This window comes from Thunnus thynnus, chromosome 13 (genome assembly GCF_963924715.1).
Source record: "Thunnus thynnus chromosome 13, fThuThy2.1, whole genome shotgun sequence".
NCBI lineage: Eukaryota > Metazoa > Chordata > Actinopteri > Scombriformes > Scombridae > Thunnus > Thunnus thynnus.
This window is the reverse complement of record NC_089529.1, coordinates 3504318-3530995: the sequence shown is the minus strand read 5'-3', so window position 1 is coordinate 3530995 and position 26678 is coordinate 3504318. Positions and strand designations below refer to the sequence as shown.

The 26678-nt window shown below is 41.0% G+C and overlaps 1 protein-coding gene across 3 annotated transcripts in view; it reads left to right on the top strand.

Annotated features, from left to right (window-relative positions):
- Positions 1–10664: 10664 nt before the first annotated feature.
- LOC137195157 (protein turtle homolog B-like) overlaps positions 10665–26678 on the top strand; it is a 155016-nt gene continuing 139002 nt past the window's right edge. For 2 of the 3 annotated variants that reach the window (XM_067607306.1, XM_067607305.1), the window contains exon 1: positions 16425–16731. In XM_067607306.1, the coding sequence (XP_067463407.1) occupies positions 16668–16731 (64 nt within the window). In that variant the 5' untranslated portion in view covers positions 16425–16667. Of the gene's footprint in view, positions 11374–16424; positions 16732–26678 lie in introns of those variants that run through there. The other variant, XM_067607307.1, reaches the window with a different exon arrangement.

The following is a 26678-nucleotide window of genomic DNA, read 5'->3' as shown; positions in this document are numbered from 1 at the left end:
GTGCATGGCAGATCCAGAGGACAAAGAATGTGATGTCTGTTCATGAAAGCACTCAAATGTAGCCTGGATTATGATGGAAATCTTATGAATGTCCCCAATGGTGGTGGAGCTGAACTGGTGTTATGCAGGTGCTTGACAAAGCATTCCAGTACTGGAGTACTGTAACCTGAACTATTGCTTTCAGCCCCAGGTGCAAGTCATGGCTTTAGATAGTGAGGACTCATAAAAGGTAATGTACGCATGGGTAGAGCTTTAAGGTAAGCTTGTCAACAGTGGTATTCATCAACATCCATGATATTCAAAGGTTTTATTTGTCACATGCTCCTACAACAAAACCTTTTAATTAAGACAGAGGAAGTACTCTTATTTTATCAAAAGGAAGGACACATTATGAATGTCACTCGCCACCGGGCTTTGTGAGTCTCAATTTTGAATCTTAGATTCTTGCTCATAGGTTTTAAAAGATGAGGAGCAGCATGTAGTGGCACCACAAGAAAAAACAGAGCTCCAAAAAACCCAATAAATCTCAGGAAAATGGTTAAATCTCAACAGAGAAAAAATGTCCAAGTGTCTGACAGCTTCACTATCTCTAAGTCTCTCAGCCTCACCCTTCTCTGGTGTCTCTGTTCCTGATTGTGTGGCTGTCCACAATTTCCCTTTCACAGCTCTCGTGGGTCTGCACTCTCTGGCACCTCAGGGGAACACAAACATCTGCCAATGCCATACACACAATCAAAGCTCCCCAAACACCCAGCCACTCTCTCTGTTGCTACTTCTCAGTCTCAGGAGGGTGGACCTGCCTCTACAGTAACCCCATAGGTCTATTGGTGTCATGCCCCCATCAGGGATTGGCGCATATACCAATTCAAGCGAATAGCTTTGTTTAGTGATTTTGAGGGAGCAGAGCAAAATCAACAAGGCCTGGTTGAAACACCTTTTCAACCATTCCCACCTGGATGTTATGGCATCATACAGTATTTAGGAATGCTAAAACTATCACAGAGTGGGTGCATAAGAGCAGATTCAAACAGTCAACATGGAAGCGAGCAGGGCAGTCTGAGCAGCCTTTACCCAGGCCTGATTAACACATTGGTAGCAACAATAATATTTTAATGGATATCTGCAGGCTGATATAGGCAAAGGAAAGATGGTCATACTGTACCACCTGTAAGAGGTATAACACTACACTGGGACTTGGGGGCAGGGGGGGACTAGGTTCTATTTCTGCAGGCTGCAGGTAACACAACTCTGCTGGTAGCAAATTATGTCACCCTCCATCTCTGACTTTCTGTTGGTGGTTCTGGGATAGGGTCCGTCCTTGAGCAGTGTCACCTCTGACCTTCAGGTACTATCATGACCACTGTCCAAGGTGGGCCAGGAGGACTAATAGTAATGACTGCCTCTGCCTCATCTCTGAGATGCCAAACTCTGTCCTCTTCAGTCAGTTCTTCTTCTTAAGAGAGTTATTTAGTTACTTCAGACCTTTTGTTCAGAGCCTTTTGAGCCTGTGAGTCTTTGCGGACATAGCATGCCGTTCTGGTTCTTTAGGTTCTGTTTTTACCTCCACATACAGTACAGTACAGTCAAAGGTTTGGACACACCTTCCCATTCATTTGAATGAGAAAGTGTACACAAACTTTTGACTGGCACTGTACATCTTGTCTAGCTTTAAGTCTGTGTCAGCGGCCAGTATCCACTGGCCCACTTGCTCAGCTACTTTATCAGCTATACAGTGGTTGTGATCCCCAACACTCTTTCCCTTTTGTTTGTTTGTTTGTTTGCTTTTTGTTTTAAAGATGAAGTGACTGTACAATTAAACAAGATTAGCCCAGTCAGTTAGTCATTATACTTGCATTAACTGACTTTTTTTGTCCGCAGAAACAACAAAAACACCACTTTTAAGTTTATAAGATGAATTTTCAGTTTTCAGTACAGAGCAACATTAGCATTCATATGGAGTCGTGTTTGGGTCCAACTGATGAATGTCACTCCAGTATTCAACTTCTGAGGGAAATATCAGACTCTTGGTGCTAGACCGGTGATTTACAATGGGTTTATCAAATCTTTTTCACTGAAACAGCTGCCTGCTGCCGCTGAAAATTATGATGAGTGTAGAGACTTAACCAAACAGTAAATTTGTGGACCGTATAACCAAAAAATTAGCTGAGAGATGTTTGGTGATAAGTATCTGTGCATCTGTTACTACAAGCAACACATTTCACATAGACAGACATTTGATCCATTGTTAATGTGGAAATAGTGATTAAAGCAGCTTTAAACCTTTTAGTTACCACTTGACCTTGAACCTCCAGCTTGAACAATCTGTAGTTGGCATGATTTCACTTGGTTGTTTGCAGGCTCCTGATTGAATAATCTATCACTCATTCAGTTAATTAATGGATTTTGTTTCTGCTGCTCTTTCCATGAGGTATTGAACAGGTATTAGTTATGTTGATGGAGGTTATACACCTTATTAAGTGCTGATTATAGTGAACTATTTCTTCGCTGTGAATTGAGACACAGCTTACAGTATAAACCTTTAGAAAGTAGTCGCCAGTTTTATCTCTCTCCATCACCTCAGCACCATCAAGTTGATAGCGCTGACATCCTCTCCAGGACAAACCTGCAGCTGTTTTGCTTTTATAAAGCTGCTGTGCCTCTGTGTTGACAGGAACAATCCCTTGAGACCATTTCAGGTTTTTCCATCGTTTGCTAGTTCGAAAACTCTAGTGTGGGAAACAAAAACAACTTGAAGATTTTTTTTGTGTGGACGAACAGACATAATCAAGCAGTCTGGGGCAATATCAAGCCTTCCTCTCAGAGCTCCTTCATCATCCCGCCTGTAAACAGACCCACATTTTACCACTTGCTGTCTCATTGTAGACTGGCCTAGATGATGTCCAACATATTCATTCACATCTTTTTCAATTTTCTGTTGCATTCTGTGATTGAGTAATTGATTTAAAGTATTTTAATCTGCTTTAGATTTTTAGAAATTAACATTTCATTCAGGATTTACTGTTCTATTGTGTTGTCATTAGAGTGAAGCTGATTGGATTTTTGGTTCAGTGCACATTCACGATGGCATACACTGCTCTAAAATTCAAAAGTTCAAAAGAAATAAAGAATCATTAAATACAATCAAAATTAAGAATTTAAGTGATGATTTCTCCAATTCATAAGGCAAGCAGGGTGGAACACTCACACAAACCAATAATGACAGCTGCAACTTTCCTCTGTAGAGGCAATAAGGCCCTTGTAGCCTTGAGTTGTTCAAGTCCTCACTCTCTAACACTTGCCATTCATCTTGATGAGCTGTCTACCTTGGAAAGGTCTTAACTGAGGACTCCAGCATCTGTAAAGCCCCTGTAGCTGTTAGGATGCAGAATCAAAAAGCAAGAGCTGCAATTCTGAAACATTTAGCTTTGTGTCCTTTCTTTTCCTCTATTGTTTGTGAGAGAATGAGTTGACTGTGTCTGACACAGACATAAGATATACTTGCATACCCGAAAACATCGCCAATACCATGAACAAAACTAAGGGTCAAATCCACAAAGAATGCATTGCGCCCACTAATAGCACTGTCAATTGCACAAAATTTGCACCCACAGTCTTCCCTGTTTAAGGTCCTATTCATAAAAGATTTTGCGATAATGATATGCCAGCGCAATCACGAACATAACGTTTTGCAGCTGAGTGCGATTAGTCCTTGTTTTGTGTCTGATTAAGTAAGCAGAGCTGTTTCCAGTGTTTCAGGCTTTTCTCCACATTTCAGCACACATATTGGTCCATAATGAAAACTGCAGAGAGCACAAAAGCCTCAAATTGTGTCTTTCATTAACAGAGGTGCACACACACACAAAGCTCTCCACAAACACAAACCAACTTTCATGTATTTTGCTTCTTTTACTTCTCTAGTAATTTCACATATATAACATGATCTACTGAATCTTACAATAATGTTGTTCAGGTATCATTGAATGTAATATATGTAAGGGATAATGCCCAACAAAGTGTCCATTATCAGGAAGTAATGGATGGAGAGTCCATAAATTCCTGATTATGGACACCTCAAAGGGCATTATCCTGCTTATACCATGGTCACTTGCCAAAGAAAAAAAGCATTAAGCCCATTAAGACAATTTCTTTTATATTTTCATGCATTTTGCAATCAGAATCTAAAGTTTTTTAACAAGCCATAACCCAGTTTCCCTGGTAACAGCTGGGGGTTTGACTAATATCTGGAACAATCATTACCATCCTATAAGGTTCTTATGCAATGGAAATGTTGTTCACTGCTCCAGTAAATAGGATGAATCTCACATACAACTTGGCATTGGAAGATATTTCTAGTCCACTCAGCTCATAGAACCCTTTGATATAAGATATAAACCAGAAAGCTAACATTATGCTAGCAAGATTCAAAGTCAATAACATTGCGTACAGTTGACAAACAGTAAATATAATGTGAAAGTATGTTAAACAACAAGACAAGTTAGCTATCCAGCCATGTCACAAACAAATGAAAGGCCATGTGTACTGTCAGCCGCAGCCTATAGGATGTGAGTTGATCGCTTTAAAGTCTCAGTAAGTTCAGAGGTGCAGTGTTGGCTACTTCTGCAGCTTGTGTGTTATAGTCGCCATCCTGTGTTGTTCAGAGGATGAGGCATTGAAGGTATTAACTGCACATTTCCATGTTTTTTGTGTGTGTTGATCTTTCCATCTTTTTCATCTTCTATTTTATTTAATTCTCTCAGTTTTAACTTTGTGCTGTTTCTCTTTTTTCTTTTCAATTCCTCTCTCTTCAACTGCATCCCAGTTATCAAAGTTGTCATATTTGCCAAATAGGTTAAAAGAAATTTTGAAGTCACTGATTGTTGTAATTAGATTTTAGCTTGTTAACATGTTGCAATAAATTGTAAACGGAGGCCTTGACTGTGTCCCTGTTGCTATGGTTACTCATTTTAGTCATTGCATTAATTTAGAACAGTGAGCAGACAGTTTCACTGGAACTACTTAGTAGGTGTCCATTATGTAAGGGATAATGCCTGATGAGGTGTCCATTATCAGGAATTAATGGACGTTAGGGAGACCAGAACCATCCGACGTGCAGCAGAGGAGGTTGCCTCCACAGAGTATTTATGTACCGTATATGCTATATATTGTATATATTATGTCTCCATAAAAAAGAAAACAAAAAGAAAAAGGGGAGAAAAAAAAATGTTTTTTTGTTAACTGAAGGAATGACCAGGAGACCAGCATTGAGAGAGCAAAGAAGAGGGCGTGCTGGTGTATATGGTAGATAGGTAAGGTGGTGCAAATCCATGCAAGGCCTTATAAGATAAAAGAAGAACCTTAAAATCCACTCAAACTTGCAAAGGTAACCAGTGAAGAGAGGCCAGAATGGGTCTTATAAGATCAGATATTCTAGTTTTTGTCAAGTTTCTAGCTGCAGCATTCTGAAGACTTCTAGTAGCACAGCTAGGAAGACCAGAGAAAAGGTCATCACAATAATCAAATCTGGAAGATACAGATGCATGGATTACGGTTTCAGCATCACACAATAATAAAATAGGTCAGATTTTGGCAATATTACTAAGGTGAAAAAATTCTGTCTTAGTAATAGCCTTGATGTGCGACTGGAACGTCAGACAAGAAACGCAAGTTTAAACATCATCTGTGTTTTAAATCAATGTCAAGTAGCACTACAGTTGAGGCTGACGGGAATGTCAGTTCTGAAGGTATTTGGTAATAAACCAAATTATAGGACTGTCATGAGCCAGCTCAAAGTCCAGACAAAAAAGGGAGATCACTCAAATAATTGTGGATTAAAGTGAAACAAATGTATTTAACTAATAGTTAACTATGCACAAATTTACTGTAGGATATGTAGATCAGTAGTATCAGTGGTGTAGTGAATGCATGGATGTGAGAAAGCGTAATGTATGCAAGGTGTAAGGTGAAAATTAAATCTAATAGAATCCAAAATAAACCACTCCTTTAGCATTCAGGAGCAGTTGATTCAGGTTTGGCTCATCCTCCTGACACTCTGACTGCCTCTTACACAGGATCAGGAAAAATACACACAAGGGGTACATCCCCAAGTCTCTTATTTTTTCCTTGCTCCTTGCTCCTTGCTTAAAACAAAAGTTGTTCTGGTCCACCATTTTGCAGGCTGTCCCAAAGCACTTATTTCTGCTCTGAGGAGCAAGGAGGATCTCTGAGGAGCCATGAGCGAGGATACACGAGAGCAGCCTTCACAAAGGTTTTTCAGCATATCACTGATTGATTGGATGCTGCAGCTGATCGGACTGATGTGATACATCACAACATCCCTGAGTGGAGACAGATTACAGATTCAACTCAAGTGTATCACTCCCAAGTTTTATATTTTATTTGTTTTCTGATTCACCATCTAGTTAAACATCTGTTAATTGTAGGTCTGATCAACAAAAGAACCATAAACAACCTTCTTCATTTATTAGACAGATTTTTCTTTTAATGATCTGTTATTTCCCCAATTTACTTTTATTATGGATAAAATTAAAGTATGGGAGAGTCCGTCTGTAAACAAGAAATACATTTTAAATACAGTTTACATCATTTATCATCATTTCCATTCAGTCACGTGAGACTGAAAATTCCTGAGTGTCGGGTTTGATTTAAGTTACATAATTTCAATTTTCCCTGAAACATTTAGCCAAATAAATAATTTCCAGCATTCAAAAGACACCCTAATCATATTCTGGGTAATTAAATAATGAATTCACAATCAGAATACCAATAAATACAGACACAAATAATGAATAAATAATATAAACACATTCTGTCAGTAGAAATGGTTGACGGGCCGCTGAGCAGGACACAGTACACAGTGGGCCTATAAATACAGGCTTTTATTCATGTGCAGGTGTTTGTCAAACAGGTAACAGGCTGCAGAGAGAAAACAGCTGCTCTGGTAGTGATAACTGTGTGTCTTTATTAGTATTAGCACAGTGCACATGTGTGCAGACACAAACTCCATCTAAAGTTGTTCCATCCGTTAAAGCCGACTGACGGCTGATCCAGCTGTGATCAGCTGCTGCCATCATCAGAAACGAACAACGCTTCAACGTGATGCTTCAGAGAAAAGGACATCTCATTTCTCTAAAAACATTCATGCGTTTCCTCTTTCTTGCATGGTTTCCTTGGGTCTCTCCATGCATCCTCGTAAGTGAGGGAAACGTGGATGCAATTTAAGGGACTTGGGATTAACCCAAGGAGCCAGAAGCAGAATGGGAGGGGTCGTCACATTTAAATTTTGATTCTGATGATGTCATTAGATGAATTAGGCATTAGATGAAAAGTAAGGGGATCAAAGTCATTAGGATACATCCTCTGGGGACCATGAAGGTCTGTATGGCAATCCATCCAAAAGTCTGGACCAAAGTGGTGGACCGATCAACAGACCATTGCCATATCTAGAGCCACGCTGCTAGCATGGTTAAAAAACAGCTTTAGATCCTTGAAGCAGTTAGAATAAGCATTTTTTGGAATGTATTACACTAGCTCCAAATGTATTTCCAGAAAATTTGAATTGATGCGTTTCCAATTCCAACACACTTATTCGCTAAGTGTGTTTCCATTATACTTTGTCACATTTTGGTTTTGTCAATACACCAATGTTCCCATCTCAGCCAAGTGTAAAAATGTTTTTTTTTGCAATATTTTGGGTATTTTAAAAATTTTCAGTGATTCCACTTAGGTTTTTTATGCGCAAATTGAAAATGCTAATAAAAACTCTTGTTTAGCTGTCCGGCTGTAACTTTACTGTTTTGGTTCACTCTGAGCGCTCTCATAGCATCGGTTTTTGGCTGCAGCAGGCGGCTGTTTTCATTTTGAAGCTAAAGAGCCAGATATTTCCCTGAGGAGTTGGTAGAAAGCAAAAACAGAGCTAAAAAGAGTGAATATTGGACTTACATTCACCAGCTGGACAGAAACATGACTCCAAATGAATGATAATGTTGCTCTGTAACTGCTGGATGTGGAAATAACCAACTGTTTGCAAACAAGTTTGCCATATTGATCACAGGTTATTTCAATGTTAAATGGCTTCTTTTTGCCGGTCCAACAAAGACATGGTAATCATGTAGAGGCTGAAACACTGATGATTTGGTCCAACATAATAAAACTGGTAACACAAAAAAAAGGTTCTACTGGGGCACCACTAAGGTCGTGAAAATGAGGAGTAACAGTCCTGGGCTGTTGCCATTTAGATGCATATTGATAAACTGCTACAGTGGGAGACATTGATCCCCTCCCTGGTCCAGACTGAGTGCTCCCAGGCACATGATAAACCTGTTTCCAGCTCCCTCAGCAGGACACACAGACTTGTGGAAAATCCCCATATGAGCACAACAACATACCACAGCCCACTAACAACATACCCAGCAACTGAAATTGTGCATTAGTTTGCTCTTGTTTCTGCCCAGCTGTCGGAGTTAAGCATCTGATCTGAGACATCAACTCATTCCTGAGGTTCTACAAACGGATTCATTTCTGCTGCAGTAAACTGCTGCATTGTTGAACAAATCCCATATATTTATCCAATATGTTAAAAAGATATTTGGACACTGGTATGTAATGTGTCCTCCCTGTCATTGGAACCTCGAAGGTGTTATGAAACTATAATTTATCACTGCCTCCTAATAGTTTATATTAGAAGACAATGGTTTTGCTTTTCCTGTCAGATTTCCCCATTAACACCTGCAATAAAACTGCACATAATGGACTGCAAAGGGAATGCACTCTTTATATTTTATTCATTGTACAGTGACAGAAAGGTAATGGAGCATGAGACCTCAGCAACAGGTCTTGAATGTTATCCATTAGTAAACCAAGTGAGCAATGCTTGAAACTGGCTGTTTATGAACTCAAACTGATACTTGTAAATATGCCTTTTTCACTCAAAGCATATAATGATATGAATGGTGACTGAATTCCATCCAGCTACTTCAGTTTTGGGGTCCTCATATTGCACATGCTGGCTCACAGTTGGTCATGGTTTACTGGGATACTTGAATTGTTGTGGAGTTATGGAGTAGGAGTAGCTATTTCAGGTGCCCCTGGTTCTAGAAGTAAAAATCCCATTCATTTTTCCCATAGCATGAAACTCTCCTGGTTAAATCATCAGTACAACAGATGAACAGCTGTGTTCTTTAGTAAAAAGTTGAAGGTACAAGACATGTACATTAAATGTATACATGTAAAATTTGATTACGTGCACTACTAACAGCGGGCAGAAGCTGAAGATTACGGTGTTAAGAAAACTGATTTTACAATCTACAGAGTGAATGCTTTTAATTTCTGGGTCACTGGGTGAGTGAATTCAGCAACTACGGCTATTATTTACAACTTCAGCAATGAAGCATTTTGAATTCATCATGCTCTAATTTGCGCCCATGGCTCTTCTAGATAGCAACGGCGGCTGAGGCTCATGGGTATTGTAGTATTCTTAGCTGTCCACCAAAATCACTGACAAAACATGTTTTCTCAGAAACCAAGTTGAAATTAATGCTCATAATATAAACCTACTGGATCGTTACATTATTCAGGAGAGTCCTGAGTTTCTATGTTCAGCAACACTGAGGATATCGTTTAAAGAAAATGATGAAATGGGAATACAGAATGGGGAAAAACACTTCCCAAACCAGTGGCCCCTCCCACTTCGTAATGTAATGTTGTTAGTAACACCTGTGCTTTTCCTACTGTGACAAGTTAAAATCTCTGCTGTGAGAACGGGCTATGGTGCAAAACTTGGTTATATAGTATGTCTGTATTAGTATGAAAGTAGTTTTTATATCAAAGTATGCACAACACCAAAGCCTTGACATTGGTCACCTAAATGTGATGCAGCCATCATTGATGTTATTAATTCCACCTGTGCTGTTTCTGCTTTATACAACCACATACTGTAGACCTGCAGATGTTTCATTTTCCATAAACCATGTTGGTGCATTTTAAGGTATAACTTCACCGTTTCACTTGATAGTACTATTGCCTTTTTAGCCACACTAGCTTGCATTATCTCCTAACTGTCTCTCTAGTGCCATTATGAGGTTTTGTGTGATATGTCCCAACAACTATTAGATAGATTACCATGCAATTGTGTGCAGACATTCATATTCCCCTGAGAATGAATTGTAATAACTAATAAAAAGATCCCCTGACCTTTCATCTAGTGCTATCATCAGGTCAAAAAGCTAATGAAGCATATAGCGTTGGTTCAGGCAGAGCACTGAAGTCGCATTTGTTTCAGCTGATTGGCCTCATCTGTTTTCAATATGCTTCACAGTCACTGACTCATCCACAGCTGTGTGGTTGGTACCATCCAATCACATTTTAACATTTTAACCGGACACTGTTATGAGAAGCTGCCTCGGCCAAAATTGAATACTTCACTTGCACATACATGCACATATATACCAGTATATATATATATATATATATATATATATATATATATATATATATATATATATATATATACACACACACACACACACACACATATATATATATATATATACATATATATACACACACACACACACACACACACACATATATATATATATATATATATATATACATATGTATAGCATAGAGGTAGCTACAGTTGGAGGAAAGGATGAGGGGATGTATGTGCGGGGGTTGATTGTGCAGCCTGCAGACATGGGGATGACCTGGCCCTGCGAGAGGGCTGAAGCAGTTGGCTGCGTCGTGACGTCATTGACGCGCGGCGTACAGGTGGCGCTGGGCGGGGAACCTGGAAGTGAGCAGTCGTCCGGAGCGGTGGTGGAGGTGGAGGCAGAGAGGAGCAGGAAGAACCTGGCTTTGTTGTCAGTTCGGCGCGATGGGATTTGTATCCGGAGTTCAGCCTGGCCCTCAGTCGGGACTGAAGAAGTCTAGGCTCTGATGTAGTAGGCAGTGTTGTGACGTCATCAGCGTGCGGCGGCCCGGCGGCGGACAATGAACTCGGAAGAGCGGGAGGATTTGAGCTGCCGGCGAGAGGGTTGATGGAAGTAGACTCTGCATAGAGTTGGAAAGTTTGTCTTAATCATCGTTTCGTAGGATTGGGACGATCGTCTCCTTGAGAGCTCGCCGGAGGTGAGCAAACATCCGGCTGAAGATGTTTATCGCTTGGAAAAGAGCCACGTCCGAGTGGGCCATTGCATGGATGCGTGTGGAGCGTCTTCATCCCAGCTGATCAGAAGCGCGGTGTCTGGAGGAGAAGGGTTCCATGTGGATGTGGTGGTGAAGGAGATATCTCGTTGATACTGCTGGATCTAGTCGTGGGCAGTAGGAACATGGATCACAGAGCACGGGCGGGAGGTAAGACAAACGGGAGAGAAAGGGGTTAGACACGCTTATATAGGTATCATGGATGTATTATAAGAGCTGGATACCGGGCTAAAAATGGCGCCCATTCAGTCCTATAGGAATTGCTCGCCTGGCGCATAAGCCAAAAAAAGTGTCTAGCTTCAGGGTTTGCTTCCGCGTTGTGCGGCCCATTGAATATGCGCAGTAGTGTTTCCCCCGCTGGCCCCGCCCTTGAGCTCCCACTCGACCCATTGACTTTACATTGTGATGATGTCACGGATTTTTAAATCCCTTTTCTCGGCTCAAGGGAAGTTTGACAAACATAAAACCTCCATATCAAAAGTTCATAATAGAAAGAGTCATAATTGTTGTTGTTTGCAGTTGGAGGGGTCCTGTCAACAGTTATACAACAGCGTTTTTCTCTCTGAAAATAGAACTTTTCCAAAATGGCTTCCAGATTGTGTGGTGTGCTAGCTTGGGGTTGTAGTGTGTACAGGGAAGATGGAGCTTTGAAACGCTGACATATTGCTGACTAAACAGATGGTGGCAGTAGTGCGTAGTAGAAGAAACACGACAATAACAACAATGGTGGACAACATCATGAAAGTGTTGTTCTCTTTATTGTCTACTTTGATAGCTTGTGTAGAATTAAACATAGCTATCTACCATTTTTCTCTGCTGAAACTATTGTAATTTGCTCGCAGTAAACTAAATGTCAGGAAGCCGTTGCTTAAACGGAAACAGTATACCGTTCCTTCTTTGCTGGTTTTCTGTAGCTGACTCCCTTGTCTATCCTCCACACATGCCCAGTTGAAGGAGAATTACCTGTTATGGTGTTTTAATGTGAATGGAGGTATTTGCAGAAACATGCTGAAACTCCTGCTGTGGACACACGTCGTTTTTTTAGGAAAACAGCATTTTGGTATTTAGCTAGCTTAATGTAGACGTAGTCTTAGTCTTGTTTGAAGACATGTCCTGGACATGTGGAGTTCAAATGATTCACTGTCTTTTTCATGTGTTTTGAAAAGCTGTTTTCTGAAATCATGTTGAAATGGTAATTATGCCTTTCATTCAGCATATATTTATTCTATCAAAACACGAGTCTGCTTTCCATTCATCCCGTCTTGATAACATTTTGACATCACTATAATGGCCACAGCTCTCCCCCCAAACAAACATGAAAGAAAGATCGAAGATGCTACAAATAACTGAAACAGAATTTCATCCAATAACATGACACCAGCTAAGTTTCATTATTACCACATATTACAGTCAGTAGCCTCAACAAAGAGTTAACGAGTCTCACCTGGCTCATTAAACACCATGAATGAACAAAAAGCTGATTGGAACCGGGTGTGCTGGTGTAGATCACAGAGCATGATGAAAGCTGAATTTGAATATACTATTTGCACTTCACACAGCTCTTCTAAAGCGCACTGCTCGATGTGACAGTTAGCTGTAAGATATGGCTGTCTTCACATCACCACAGTGGCCAGAAAAGCATCAGGAAAAAGGTCTTCAGCTGAATCTGTAGCTGGTAACGTTTCAGTCTGAGATGCTGACATGACTGGGGCCTAGCACGCCAAACTTGTAGACGAGCCAACACAAGCAAGTGACGCCTCACAGGCTTTGTGAGATAGAGGAGAGATGGAGATCAAGGCAGCTGCGGGAAGGAGAGGCAGAGTGTGACAGAGTGAGGAAGAGACTACAGAAGATGTTTTGTACCTGGATATTTGCCTCAAAATGCTTTGAATTAAATCTCCATCACTCATTATGAGTAAGAAAAGAGGATAAGTAAGAATCCATCTCAAGTTTGGGTTTACAAAATGAAAAAGTTTGGACCTGGAGAATCCTCATAATCTAATTTGTTCACATACATTTCACATGTAACAACTCAGATACTACTCATACGATTTTTATGAAATCTCGGGGGATGATGCATCTCATCACACCCTCGCACTCAAGCATCCTCAAACTCATACCGTCACATCTTTGCTGGTGGTTTAGTGAACGAAAACAACAAGAACTCTAGAGCTTGAGGTCCACGTTAAGTTTAACATTAACTAATGGTGATAATAAATACCCAAATAGATCTGTTTTTGCAAAATATTATTATTAGAAAAGAGTGAAATGTATAAAGAGCAATTCCACAAAGAAAAATGTTTCCCCCTTTTCTCTTTCAATGGGCACTAATATGTGCGTAGAAATGTTCTTACTTTGCTTACATGCAAAATCACCGTCGGATTCATGACACATGGGCAACGGCCAGTTTTGTTCTTCTTGTGCGTATGTTAGTGAATCATTAGTGAATCATTCTAAATTGACAGGCGTGTGCCCGCTATCGGTAATTAGCATACTACCACGCCCACATTTCTCTATATAAGGAAAGCTCTGTTGGAGTCATGCAGCAGTGGAGGTGTCACACATCGCAAACAGGACAGTGATGGTAAAAATTTAGAAAAACTTTACTGCTAGTGAAATGCAAACAATAGCTTTAAAAGCAGAAGCCAGAAAATGCAGATTTGAATGGTAAACATGTCGTTGGCACAACTGTTTGGAGCCTGATTGTGAATCCTGTATACAGCCTGCATACCTGTTGCACCACTACCACACAGTACATCCATAACAAAATAAAAAGTTGTTAAATGTGTAGATCTGTGGAATTGATCTAAATAAATCTCTGCCTACCTTCTCTGTGCCACTACTGAACTGACAATTTTATTGTACTAATAATGAGGCCCAATGTTCTCACTCTGAAGTAATCTCCTTCCCACCCAGAACACCTTCAAACACAGCAAAACATAAAACTCACACATATTTATACCTAACTCCGCCTCACAGGATCATGATCTAAACATCAAGGTCCCACATAGAAGGAGACAAGACCACAAGATAATCCCATATACTGTATATAAAGATGGAGGTAACGAGGTGTGACGTCACCCGTTGGTTTCCATTGAAGCCCAGAGCTGCAGTTTACGGTCGGCGCCATCTTTTCTGTTTGGAGCCAGGACCTTCAGAATATGGAGTGCGGGGTGTTTCCTTTCACGCTCTAGAAAACACGTTAGCTACTTTAGCTAAATTGTGCTAACAGGGCAGGTATCATAATCAAGTAACATTAAACTTAGTGAAATATTGCAACAATAGCTTGACTCAGTGCGAGTTCCCAGAGCCGGGGAGCGCAGCAGGTGAGCCAACTTTCAATCACAACTGTCAATCAACGCCCACTTGGCAAACATCAAAGCTACTATTAAGTCTTTAAATCTTATTAATGGAGCAATAATTTCCCAAATGACCACCAGCACACTTATTAGGCCTGAAATTAGAGATAGAAATCATAATGACTCGTTGAAAAAAAATGATTGATATTTCTGGAGAGAAGTTGAGGTTTCTCAAGTTGTAAAAATGAATCATCATAAATCATCAAATCATAAATATGAGAGTTTGCCATTTAGAAAAAGAAAATATGCTTAATTTACCTTTCAGTGAACACTTAATTTTCTCCAAGTTAATGGAAAAAAAAAGTGTCTTCGAGCTCCTGAGAGGAGGCTTATAGAGTCAAGTGATGAGAACCTGAAATAACTTCAAGTGAATGTGTTTGTCATCTAGCTGGGGGCTATAACTGGAACCTCCTCCTGAAGCAGCAGTGGGGGTCCTTCAGCTTGGAGGTGGAGTCGATTGGGCTTTGGGGCATGATGTAGTCCTATGAGCAAGGCAGACTGAGTCAGTTACATTTTAAACTGTCCCTGCCGAGGTATTTCTTAGTATGATAACTGACTCACAATCTTTAAAATGCATCAATGAACATGAATCATGCCGAATTCAATTATTTGTTACAAGTACTGAGAATTGTTTTAGTCAGTGTTCTATAATGACAGTGGTCCTCATGACAAGTCTTTATCAGTGTAACCAGCATTTCATTCATACATAGTGAGCATCTTTTACAAACACAAACTCATATTTGAAGAAGGATGTTAATGTGTGGATGGAAGTGGTCTAAACATGCACATGCTGGAGGATTCCTCTCATCTTATTGCGCAGGATGATACTGCAGCTCCGCTACGGATTCACACTCCAACCCACCTTGAAACGGCTCCATCTAGTGCTGCATTCATGTCCTACGAGAAAATCTGGACTTTACAATAAGGCTTGCACGGCTAAGAAGTTTTGTGCATGGATCCTGATTCCCCATGCACACCACTCACGCTAATTTCAGTGTCACTGATAAACACCTAGGCTGCATTCAAGTGTCAGTAGAGATAGTCTGTCTTTTAAACAAACAGAATGAGTGATTTTCATTGCATTTATTATACAGGATAACCACCTGTTGGATTTTGCCATCATGTGGTTGGCATTGTGATGTTGTGTAGGCATTGCTACCTTACTGCAAACAATGAACACATTCTTTGGAAGAGGTGATTGGGCTCCTTGTCTTTGTAATAGGCTGTTTAAGTAATGCAGTCTTTATAGCCCAACCACTCTCTAAAGTTACCATGTTTCTGTAATTCATTGTATGTATTGATAATAATTTCCTCCGTTTTAAAATTTATAATTTTCTCTTGCTTTCTATGATGTTTTTCCTTCTTGCTTCCATATAAAGCACTGTTACTGTACTTTAAAAAATAATTAAACTAATATAATTGACTTTTTTAAACAAAATGTTGTTGGTTTTCAACAGAAACAAGTTATACATTTTGCCATCATATCAGTAACACAAATTAAAACAAAATCTATCCCTTCTTAACAGAGAAATCTCTCAGCTGATCGCCCCCCTCCCTCACCTTTACAGTAGTATTGTTGCTTGTATTACGTTTAAGTCCGTTGAGGGTGAAAAAAGCTCATAATGAGCAAGCAGTCCTCCTTTCTAGCTGTCGTAAACACTTGAAGTGGTTTCTTTTCACTGAAAACTGGAAACTCTTAGTATTCCCATATGCAATGAACGCCTCACTGCAGCGGGGAAACCGACAGCATAGGTAACCAATGAGCGGCCGCATCCCTCCCACGTCCATCAATGAAAGCAGTGCGGAGGCGGGACCGCGGTTATCTAAAGGCTCGCACTTGGTTTCACAGCATCGTTTGCTCTCGTCCCATTGGCGCAGGTGATCCGTCTCAGGATGCGAGAGGAGCGCGGAGGAGAGGGGCAGAGAGAGGGGAACGCGCCGATGGAAAAGTGTCCAGGGCTCGGTTAACAAGAAAACAGGATACCGGCCGCCTTTAGTCTGTCCTGGGCCACTCGGCGATGAGAGATTCACCGAAAGGGGCACTTTGAGATATGATGAGGTTTATTTGTGGTTGGCAATAGTACTATGATTTGGTATGTGGCCACTTTGATAGCAAGTGTATTCAGCACCCGAGGAACGGCCGCTCAAGGTGAGTCGAAGTGCAGGATGTGTAAGTTTTAACCTGGCTTCTTTTTCTTCTAAAAACATTCTCCCTCTTGTCTGTTTGCTAACTTTTGATATGTCGCTTGCATGTTTAAATGTCACACTTTACGTCATGAAGTTCATACGTATGTTCATCACCGCACCTGAGAGCAGCCGGTCCGGTTCACCGACTAATGAATTAAAACGGAGCTTCACCGCGGAGGGTAGATGGAGCTCCGTCGGTTAAAGCTGCTTTTTAAAAGAGGGGAACCTGTTTGTTCCTGCTATAATACATCATGGACATGCGTGGTTTTCGGTGATAAATGGCACTATCGGAATTGTGACGTGCTCGGCTTCAGAGTGATGGATACTGCAGCTTATTTGGGTTGACATATTCCTCCCAAGACGCGTGAGTTTGCTCTCCCGCCGCTGCGGGGCATGCTGCGGGTAGCCGCTGGACTGCAGCAGCCGGTTCCACTGAGCCGCACACCGGCTGCCAGCCGTTTCTGGAAATGTGAAGGCAAATGTGATTAGTATGGTGCGCTGGTGTAGATGTCATTAAAATGCTATGAGTGGATTAACCTCTTCCTGGGGAGCTGTCTATGCTGAACCTGTAGCTGTGTCCGCTAGAGGGAGCGCTTTCTGAACCGGCACAGCTTTAAGGTGAATTGAAACAGCTCCCAACACTCTGAGGCTGCTTATAAGTCAGTCATGCGTTGGTGCAACTTTTACCACAAGTATCATGACTTCACGTGAGCTTAAAACCTATTTAACAAGCGTTTTGGCTTGTTTGTTGAAAGCAGCTGAAGTGCAGTGTGGCTGAGAGATCCTTCAACCAAGCCGCCTGCAGCCGACCCTGACCTCTGACCTGCCTGCAGAGAGGTGATAGAGATAAGAGACTCTCCCTATGTGGGTTTAATGTTATTTATGTGAAATCTGCGGGTCGTTCAGAAAAGACCTCCGTAAAGTAGGGCCAACCTAGAATCAGTTTCACCTGTTACGAAATAGATATTTTCTCAGTTCACCGATTACTTGTCCGGTCTAGTACAAGACAGTCAGATTGCTTGTTTTGTCGAACCAACAGTCCAAAACCTAAAGATATTTAGTTTACTATCATAGAATTCCAAGAAAACCAGAAATAATCACATCTGAGAAGCTGTAACTGTAATTCTCTGCATTTTTGCTTAAAAATCACTGAATTTAAAACAAATTTTCAGTCAATAAACTAATCAGTTAATCAACTAATTGTTTCAGCATCAATTGTAAATGACATCATCCTGTAGTCAGCGGACCCACATGTAACGACTCATACAAGTTTCTCTCACGTCGATGACGACAGGGAGACGTGGCGAGCAAATAAAGCTGCAGCAGCATCGCACTTTACTCTTAAAAAAAAATTGAATCCCTGCTATTTTCACCCCCCTCCCCTCCCCTCCCCTCCTCTCCTCTCCTCTCTTCTTTCCCTCGCTTCTACACATTTTAAAGAGAGAGGAGAGATGGAGGAAAGTGGGACAGCGTCTGTGCTTCAGCATCACTGATGAGTAGCGATGAAGAGAGGAGCGCTTGATGAAGAAAACAAGCCTTTCATCACTGCGTTCAACTTTTGACACTGAATCTCGCAGGTTTATATCTGTTTATTTTTGTTGATATCCCTCCGGAATGCGACTGAGCTCCACTGGCTACACGGCATACAGTTATGTAATGTCCTGCCTAAAGAGGATACGCTTAAGCGTTGTTTGCCAAAGAAAGGAGACTTAGGGAGATGTTTTTAAGCGGCTTCCCTCTTTTCTGCCATGGGTGGGACAGCAGGCAACTAACTTGTGGACGGCAGTGAGGAGATGCTATAACTGGGCTCATCTGTGAAGACTCTCAGTAGTCCAGGTCACGGTTATCCAAGGAGGGTTGAATTTAGGGCAGCTGGACTCGGTTGTAGATACTTGGAGATGTTTCACCTCTCATCCAAGGGGCTTCTTCAGTTCCTCCTTCACTCCTCTTTCCTCCCTACCCAGAATATGTACATTGTTGTCCTTGAAAGAGTGTCCCTCATATTTCAGGGGGAGGTAAACTGCTGAGTCTTGAGGAGTTGGCCCTCCTGTGTTGAGCCATGCGTTTGTTTAATGGTTGTTTCCCTGATATACAAGTCTTTGCGTTGGACTGCATACACTAGATTGCTTTTCTTGTGTTTGGGTCGTCTAGTAGCATCTTAAGCTAAATTCAGTTTTTATTTATATAGTGCCAAATCACAACAGAAGGCAGCAGAAGTCTAGACCATACTCTTTACTTTACAGAGACCCAACATTCCCCCCATGAGGAAGCACTTCAGGTGTCTACAACCAAGTCCCGTTGCCCTTGATTCAACTCTCTTTAGATGTGACTGGGCTTGTTTGTGTTTTGTAAAGACAGACAGTCAGTCAGTCTAACTGGTTATGCATATGGTCCTTGTCCTGTGCTTTAACACATCGATGGAGCTCTCAGGGCTCTGCAGCATCCATGCGTGTACACACACACACACACACACACACACACACACCAGCCGGCAGAAGCTGCAGCATCCTTCTGGCCGAGCACTGCTGTTTCAAGCTGGCAGCTGGCAAACGCCTCGACTTTTGCCAGTGATAACCCTGGACCTGAGCCAGACTCGCCTCTCTTTCCTCACCGTTCTCCCCTCCTCTCCGGTTTCCTCTCCTTCTCACCTTGCTTCATCCCTCCCTCCCTCCTCCCACATCTGACTCTCCCCCTCTCCTCTTCCCGCGTCTCCCCTTCTCCGCTCCGTCCTGTCGTTTCCCTCTCCCGTACACTCGGGTGAACTCGCTTCCCTCCAGGTTTCAAGTGGCCTCTCTCAGCACGGCCGGGTAGCCGAGGGAAGGGAACATGGTGGGTTGTGTTAATGGAGGCTCAGGGCGCGCTCCACAGCAACCGTCTGCTGCCATACGCAGACACACTTGTTACCCTTACCCACACACACACACAACACACACACACACACACCCACCCCCTCAGGGAGCAGTGTGTCTTTAACCAGGATCTGAACATATGCCCACTAACAGGCTGTCTGTCCCACACTAAGTTGCACTAATTATGACTAAGCTGTGAGATAAATGCCACTCGCTTGCTTGATAAATACATATGCCACAACATGCCAAGAGGGCATAGGGGTGGAGGAGGAGGGGGTGTTGGTTATTTGGAGGATGTGAAAAATAATGTACAACATCTTTATTTACAGTTCAAGTATTGAACACTTTTCTTTACACTAAGAACAGTTTTGCACAGATATGCAATTTCACAAACAGATGATTATCTGATTGTTGCTGCCAACACGATGAGAGCTGAAACAATCAGTCAATCGATAGAAAATTAATGTCAGAGTATTTTGATAATTGAATAATTGTTTTAGCAATTTTTTAAAGCAAAAATGAGAGGATTTGAAGCTTTTGTGTATCATACATGATAGTAAACTGAACATCTTTAGATTTTGGAGGGCTGATCAGACAAAACAATACATTTGAAGATGTCGCCATAAGGTTTTTTTTTAATAGACAAAACGATAAGGCTAATCAGCATGTTGAGGAAATAATCATCAGATTAATTGATATTGAAAATAGTCGTTAGGTGCAACATTAAATATGGTACAGTTACTGATAATATTACTTATATTCCACAAGAATATCATCCTCTCTGCTGCTGATGTGTAGAGAGGAGGGGTTGGGATGTAGCTAATCAGGCTCAGCAGTTACACACAGCAGCGTCTCATTTCTGCAAGTATAACTGGCGCTTATTCAACAGGTGTCTCACTGCTTCAACACCTCTGCTGGCCTCAGATGAGAAGTTTTCAGCAGACTTTGAAACTGGTGTTGCTCCAAAAAAGTGTTTTTTCACTGCCGATGAAGAGGTGAAGAGTTGAAGAGCTTTTATTATGAGCTGTTTGTGTGGTTTAACCAATGTCAGCCAGCGCTTAGCTCAGCATTTTGGACAGAGATGATGACACACTTTGTGCTCACTGTTGGGAAAAACCCACCTGTGAAGCAGCAGGACGCTACAGAAGACTGATCTACTGATAGTCTTCAAGCCTCCAGATAACAACCTGTTTGTGCCGTTCCACAAGTTCTGTCAAGAGAATGTGTTTTATTGTGCACTAGAGGTGGAGTTTTCTCTGTCCATGACAAACTACATTTGACAAGAATGTTACAGGCAGGTGTCACCTGTAGTTTTTATTTGTGTTGATCCACTAAGCTGATGAGAAAAGTATTGCGTTTGCTCTTCCGATCACCTCTGCAGGTGAATGATTGGATCCTGAATGCTTGTTGTCTGTGTTTATCTCTGGATATGTTTTTGCTCTGACTGATTACAGTCTGATCCTCTCGGGATCATTAAAGCTGCATGTTTGTTTGAGTGAAATGAGATTCTGAAGCTACAGAGAACTTTTGAACTTGTTTGTGAGACTCTGTGTTGCTGTCTCCCCAGTCGGAGTGTGTGTATGCATGTGTATTTTTGGGTAAACTGTGTGTGTGTGTGTGTGTGAATGGAGCTGTGAAGGAGCACTGCTGCCTAATTAATTTTATTTCCAGAAACTTTGCGGGTGTCCCTGTTATTTTTTTTTTTTTTTGATGATCCCTACAGTATGATCATTTAATGAGTCTTCACTGTAAGTGGGTGGCTGCTTGGCTAAAACAAAGCTGCTGACCAAGAAAAGGGAGACTTGCGTGTCGTTCACAGCCAATTTACTGTAAATCATGTGGGTGTCGGGAGTTCTCTGGCTGAAGGACTTGCTGTATATGTTGAGTCTGATTCTGATTAGGGAAGTTCCAATCTGGCTTTTTATGCCTCTGCGCCAGCGGCAGCCGTGGCCTGAGGCGTCGTGTTTATGGGTTGTCCGTCTGTCTCATTCTCGCTGAATGCGATATCTCAGGAACGCCTGGAGGGAATTTCATTACATCTGGCACAAACATCCTCTTGGATTAGATTTTGTTGGGCAAAGGTCAAGGTCACTGTGACCTCACAAAACATGCTTTTGGTCGTAACTCAAGAATTAATACGCTAATTAAGACAAAGTTTCACACAAATGTCTAATAGGAGAAAATGATGACATTTTATATCCAAATAGTCCAATTTTGCCCAAAAATACACTTAATACCTTTCATTAAATCCCTTCAAAGTCTTCACTACAAATATGATATGAGTCTGGACAGACGTGGATGTAAACTACAACTTGACTGGTTGGTGGAGTCATACAACTGCAAGGCTGTATTTCTAGTTATTGATCTGATAGAAATCCCTGCTGTTAATGACATAATGACTCAACATGTTTCAACACAAAATTCAGAATTTCACCTGTTCACTGACTTTTTCCCCCCATCAATCTATTTTCATGCTCTCAAAACTTCAAAAGGTTCACTTCCCTCCTGTAGTGCACATAAAGTTCAGCTTCTTCGACCAGATAAGTGTGTGTAGGTGTGCATTACTTCTCAGAATCTTCTCATTGAGTACGACGGTCTGCACTGATCCCTGTAGCTTCACATAAAATGTTTCTCTAATTCCAACATTTACCTTCCTGGATTGAGACAAAAATGATCCCCCTCATAGTGATTTATGCTGATCATATAGAATATCTAAAATAAAAATAGGCTATTAAAAAAAATCTACATGAGAAGTCATTAGTGCAAACAACAATAAAGTCAGAAATGGACTTTCACTGTCAGCGCTCGTGTGACAGTAGAGATAACACTGAGTCTAGGCTACGTGATGAAGAAGCATAAAAAGAAGACAGAAGTCCATCATCAAAGCAGACTGTTTTCTTAGTCTGACAAGTAGGAATGTACTGTAGCTTATTTGTTTTTATGATGACAGCATGTTGTGCTATGCATGTTGTGATTATTTTCTATTCAGTATTGAAGTTTGCTGTGCGCTGCATATAGAGCTGAGTTTTAACAGTGACTTGCAAGAATGACATTAATAATACTGGCACATCTGGCTGAGTGGCGCTATCCATGGTACTGAAATAAGCATTTAACCTTTTGTTTTGTTGTATGTATTTGATGAATTAAATTTTGAAAAAATGGATCAAAATACTTCTGTGAATGCAGTGGTCAAGTTCAAGTTCTGTAGGAAGGAGGCACATTCTCTAGTTCAACTTTCATATCTAGAATTCAAGTCTATAAACTGAATAGTTTTGAACCAGGACATTCAGTGCTTGTTGTAAGTAAAGTTTTTGTTTTACCTAATAATATACATCACCTGTCTGTTTGGTGTTGGCATGGACACTCCACTTGGGATTGTCTCATCCATTGCTTGGCCAAATGGGGCTTAAAGTAGCCAAAGTGTCACTACAACTACAATGTCTTGTTACCTCGTTTATCCTCAACAGTTCTATATGTTTGCGGTTGTTGTGGCCACTGAGCTGTCGTTTTCTGTGTAGACACTTAAAGGTTTGATATTTAAAAATTGGTTATGTTTAATTATAGACTCTCTGTATGGACTGTATTTAAAAATCTATCATTTTAAATAGAGTTTTTTTAAAGACAATGGATAAAATGTAAGTGGAATCAGTTGAAATGACCTTTAACTTGGTACGCACAGTTCACAGATGTTTGTGCAGTATAATCAGCTGCGGACAGTTTGTGCTCCATGTATAAGGGGAGCCTTCACTCCCACTGAGCATAATAAAAAGTAGCACCCCTGTTGCCAGGGGCAAATGGCACACTTCATAAAAGTCACCAACCTTTAGATGTCAATCAGCCTGGTATTTGGGCCAAGGAGCAGCGACTGGCGGCTGCTGTCGGGCCCTCGAGCTCCCAGCAGCCTTCATTTTGGTTCAGTGAACTAGTCTGTGCTTGGCTGGATGGATTGATGGAAAAGATTATCAAGAGATGCTTCATGTGTAGTTTTAGATCGTTGTGCAGCACCGCCAATAATGTATGAACAGTCCACAGGGTGTTGTTGTTGTACTAAGGTCAGCGCGTTTTCTATTTCAGTCCCATCAACCCAGAGAGACGTCAGATTCATGTTTAACAGGATTATTAACAGACAGACAGATTTACCTTCACTGCTGTGTTCCAATTGTTTCAAGTTTTCAGAGAGCGATGTTTGCATTTTATCAGTATATGCCTTTAGGTGTGATTAAAGAATATGACTAAACAAGTATTGACTTTGAAGTTTGCCTCCTAAGTAGCTTTATTAAGCTTGGAATAGTTTTATAGCCCAGAAACTGTGAACACAACAGCTGATTTTGCCTTCCAGTTAGTAGCTGTAAGTGTTGTGCTTTTGTATGTGTCTGCACCATCACTCAGCGTCCTGGGGCTGTCACTTAAGTCTTGTCAGGGGAGGACAGGGTTGCTTCTTTAGTATTGCCTCCCTGTGTAACTTCAATTATATATCACCCCTGAAAGGAGCAATGAGCTTGCAAAGAAGAATGTGTGGGTCCACTGGTGTAGTTCAGCATGAATAAAGACTCTATCTTTCCAGTTGTCTCTCAGCTTACATTAAGACAACTGCTCTGTTTTATCCAAAACTGACTCCCTTATAACTCCCTCACAGCTACTCCTCAGATCTGCGAGGCACTAAAATAGATCATGGTAGTTATAGGTAGTGTGTGTATGGCATACTGATCACCATCAAGTATTTGACTCGGAGCAGCCCTTGCAGCACAGCGCTTGGGGAAGGTATTGCTTTCCGGTGTATGTGTTCTGAATATACTGTACCAGTGTCCTTTAGCTGACTCATCTTAAAGCTGTCCAGCTAGTAATTGCTGGAGCCCTTCTGCTGCAGTCAGGGCACAAAGAACAGGCACATCATCAAAACACTGCCCAGTTGTATTGACGTCTTGTTGTGCCGCTGTGGAGAGAGAATTGAAGATCCTATCTTAGTTGAATTCCTTTGATTAGCACCGGACTGCAAGTCAAAGCAAAGTGATATTTCACTGTTGTTTTTAGTGCCCATATTTCTGTTAAGGTGCGTTTCACCATGGAACTGTGATTATAAAAATCCCAGTCAGCAGAAGAGAAATAAAATCTATAAAACAAGAGTCTCTTGGAGGCTCTGCTTTGAGCTTAATGCTCACATTGAATGTTAAGCATATATAATGGGTACTATGACATCTAATTATAGCCTGTTAGCATGTTATCATTTGCTAATTGATACTAAACATCGGATATGATGGAAGTGTTACCAGTTTTGCTGGTATTTGTAAAAACAAAGTATTTGATGAACAGTTTTAGACTGATGATGGCACTAGATGAAGTTAAGGGATTACAATAGTTAGAATAATTCACACGGAGGGGAACATGGATGTCTGAACCAAATTTCATGGCAATCCATCTAATAGTTGTCGATACATTTTACTCAAAACCACAGCTATCCCTAGCCACGTCACTAGCATGGCTAATGAAAACAGAGCAGATGGTCATTTCATAGAACACACTTCAAATTTTTATTTAGTTTGTGCACATTTGTCAATATTGATCTATAGAAAAGCACGGCAAGTGTGACATGTACCTGAGGATGGTGTCTATAGTTGCATTTCCCAAGTTTGGCTGAGCAAGCGGCTCTACTGTAGGTACTTCTCTCTACCCACAGATATGACTGCCCATGGCTAGGTAGCATGGTTTGATAAATCAGCTACACTATTCATGCTAGCCTGCATTTTTGCTTCATGTAATGGACAGACTGGCATGTGGTCTAGGTGTCAGGGCTGGTCTTAAAAACCCCACAGTGCAAACACAATTTTGCAATCAAAGCCCGTAATAACAGCTTGATAATGATAGTCCTTACCAGGTATGGCAGCACTGTGGATTTTCAAAAGACCAAAGGACCATGGACAACCCAAACATTTAGATAATGTAATCATTATGCATACTTTTTTGAGCAATCAATTATGGCTGCAACTAATTTTAATTATCAATATATCTGCTGATTTTCTCAGTGAATCAATTAATCATTTGTTCTATTAAATGTCTGGAAAATGCCTTCATATAGATTTTTGGTCTGACCAACAATCTAAAACCCAAAGATATTCAATATTCTATAATGTAAGAAAGGTAAGTAGGAAGTTCTCAAAGATGAGAAGCTGGAATATGCAAGTATTTGGCATTTTGCTTGAAAAATGACCAACGATTACACGATTATCAAAATAGTTGGTGATTGATTTTCTGTTGATTAAACAGCTAATTGTTTCAGCTCTAAAGTGAATTTAAACTTCAATGTTTCAGTGTCTGCCAATCATAACTGATGGTGATAGTTCTTAGCTTTACAAAGGGAATTAGATTTTAAGTGCTCTCGAGTCAGTAAAAGATCATTTGTCTTCAAGTGTGTGATTGCACACTTTGTATCTCGTGTCATCATCGTAAACTGCCGAACCGGTGAATTTGATGCACCTCACTCTGTGAGCGTGTTCCAGTATCACACAAGTCATTTTTGTCCAATGAAGTTCAAATCAATCCACTGCCATATTTATACTGGGGTTTCTACAGCTGACAGCAGAAGTGATGAAGCCACTCAGATGAAGGGCAGAACGCCCTCAGCCTTTCATTAAGCAGTCCAGTGGATTGATTTGAACTTTGTCTGACATCTCTCTGCTTGGAGGCCTGAGATAAAGCCACAGATACATTTCACTATTCTCAAGTGTGGAAAAATACCACTTGTGCATCTACCAATCAAACTGAATTTTGAAAAAAAAAACAACCAATCAGATCAAATTGGATTATTTCACTTACTTTGAATGATCTATTCTTGTTGTGGGATGGAAATGTTCGTTTTTCGAAGTTGTAGAATGTCTTTTGTGAGGTGGAATCATTTATTTTTCCTGCTATGTCCTGTAGATTATAGGCCTCATTAGCACATCGTTCACAGCTGTGCAGGGCTTGCAGTTGGGCATATGGATAGACAGATGTACATGGTAACTCAGTCCCTAATGGGAGGACAAAGCTTCATTTCCAGTCAGTGAGTATGGGGAGGGGGGCAACT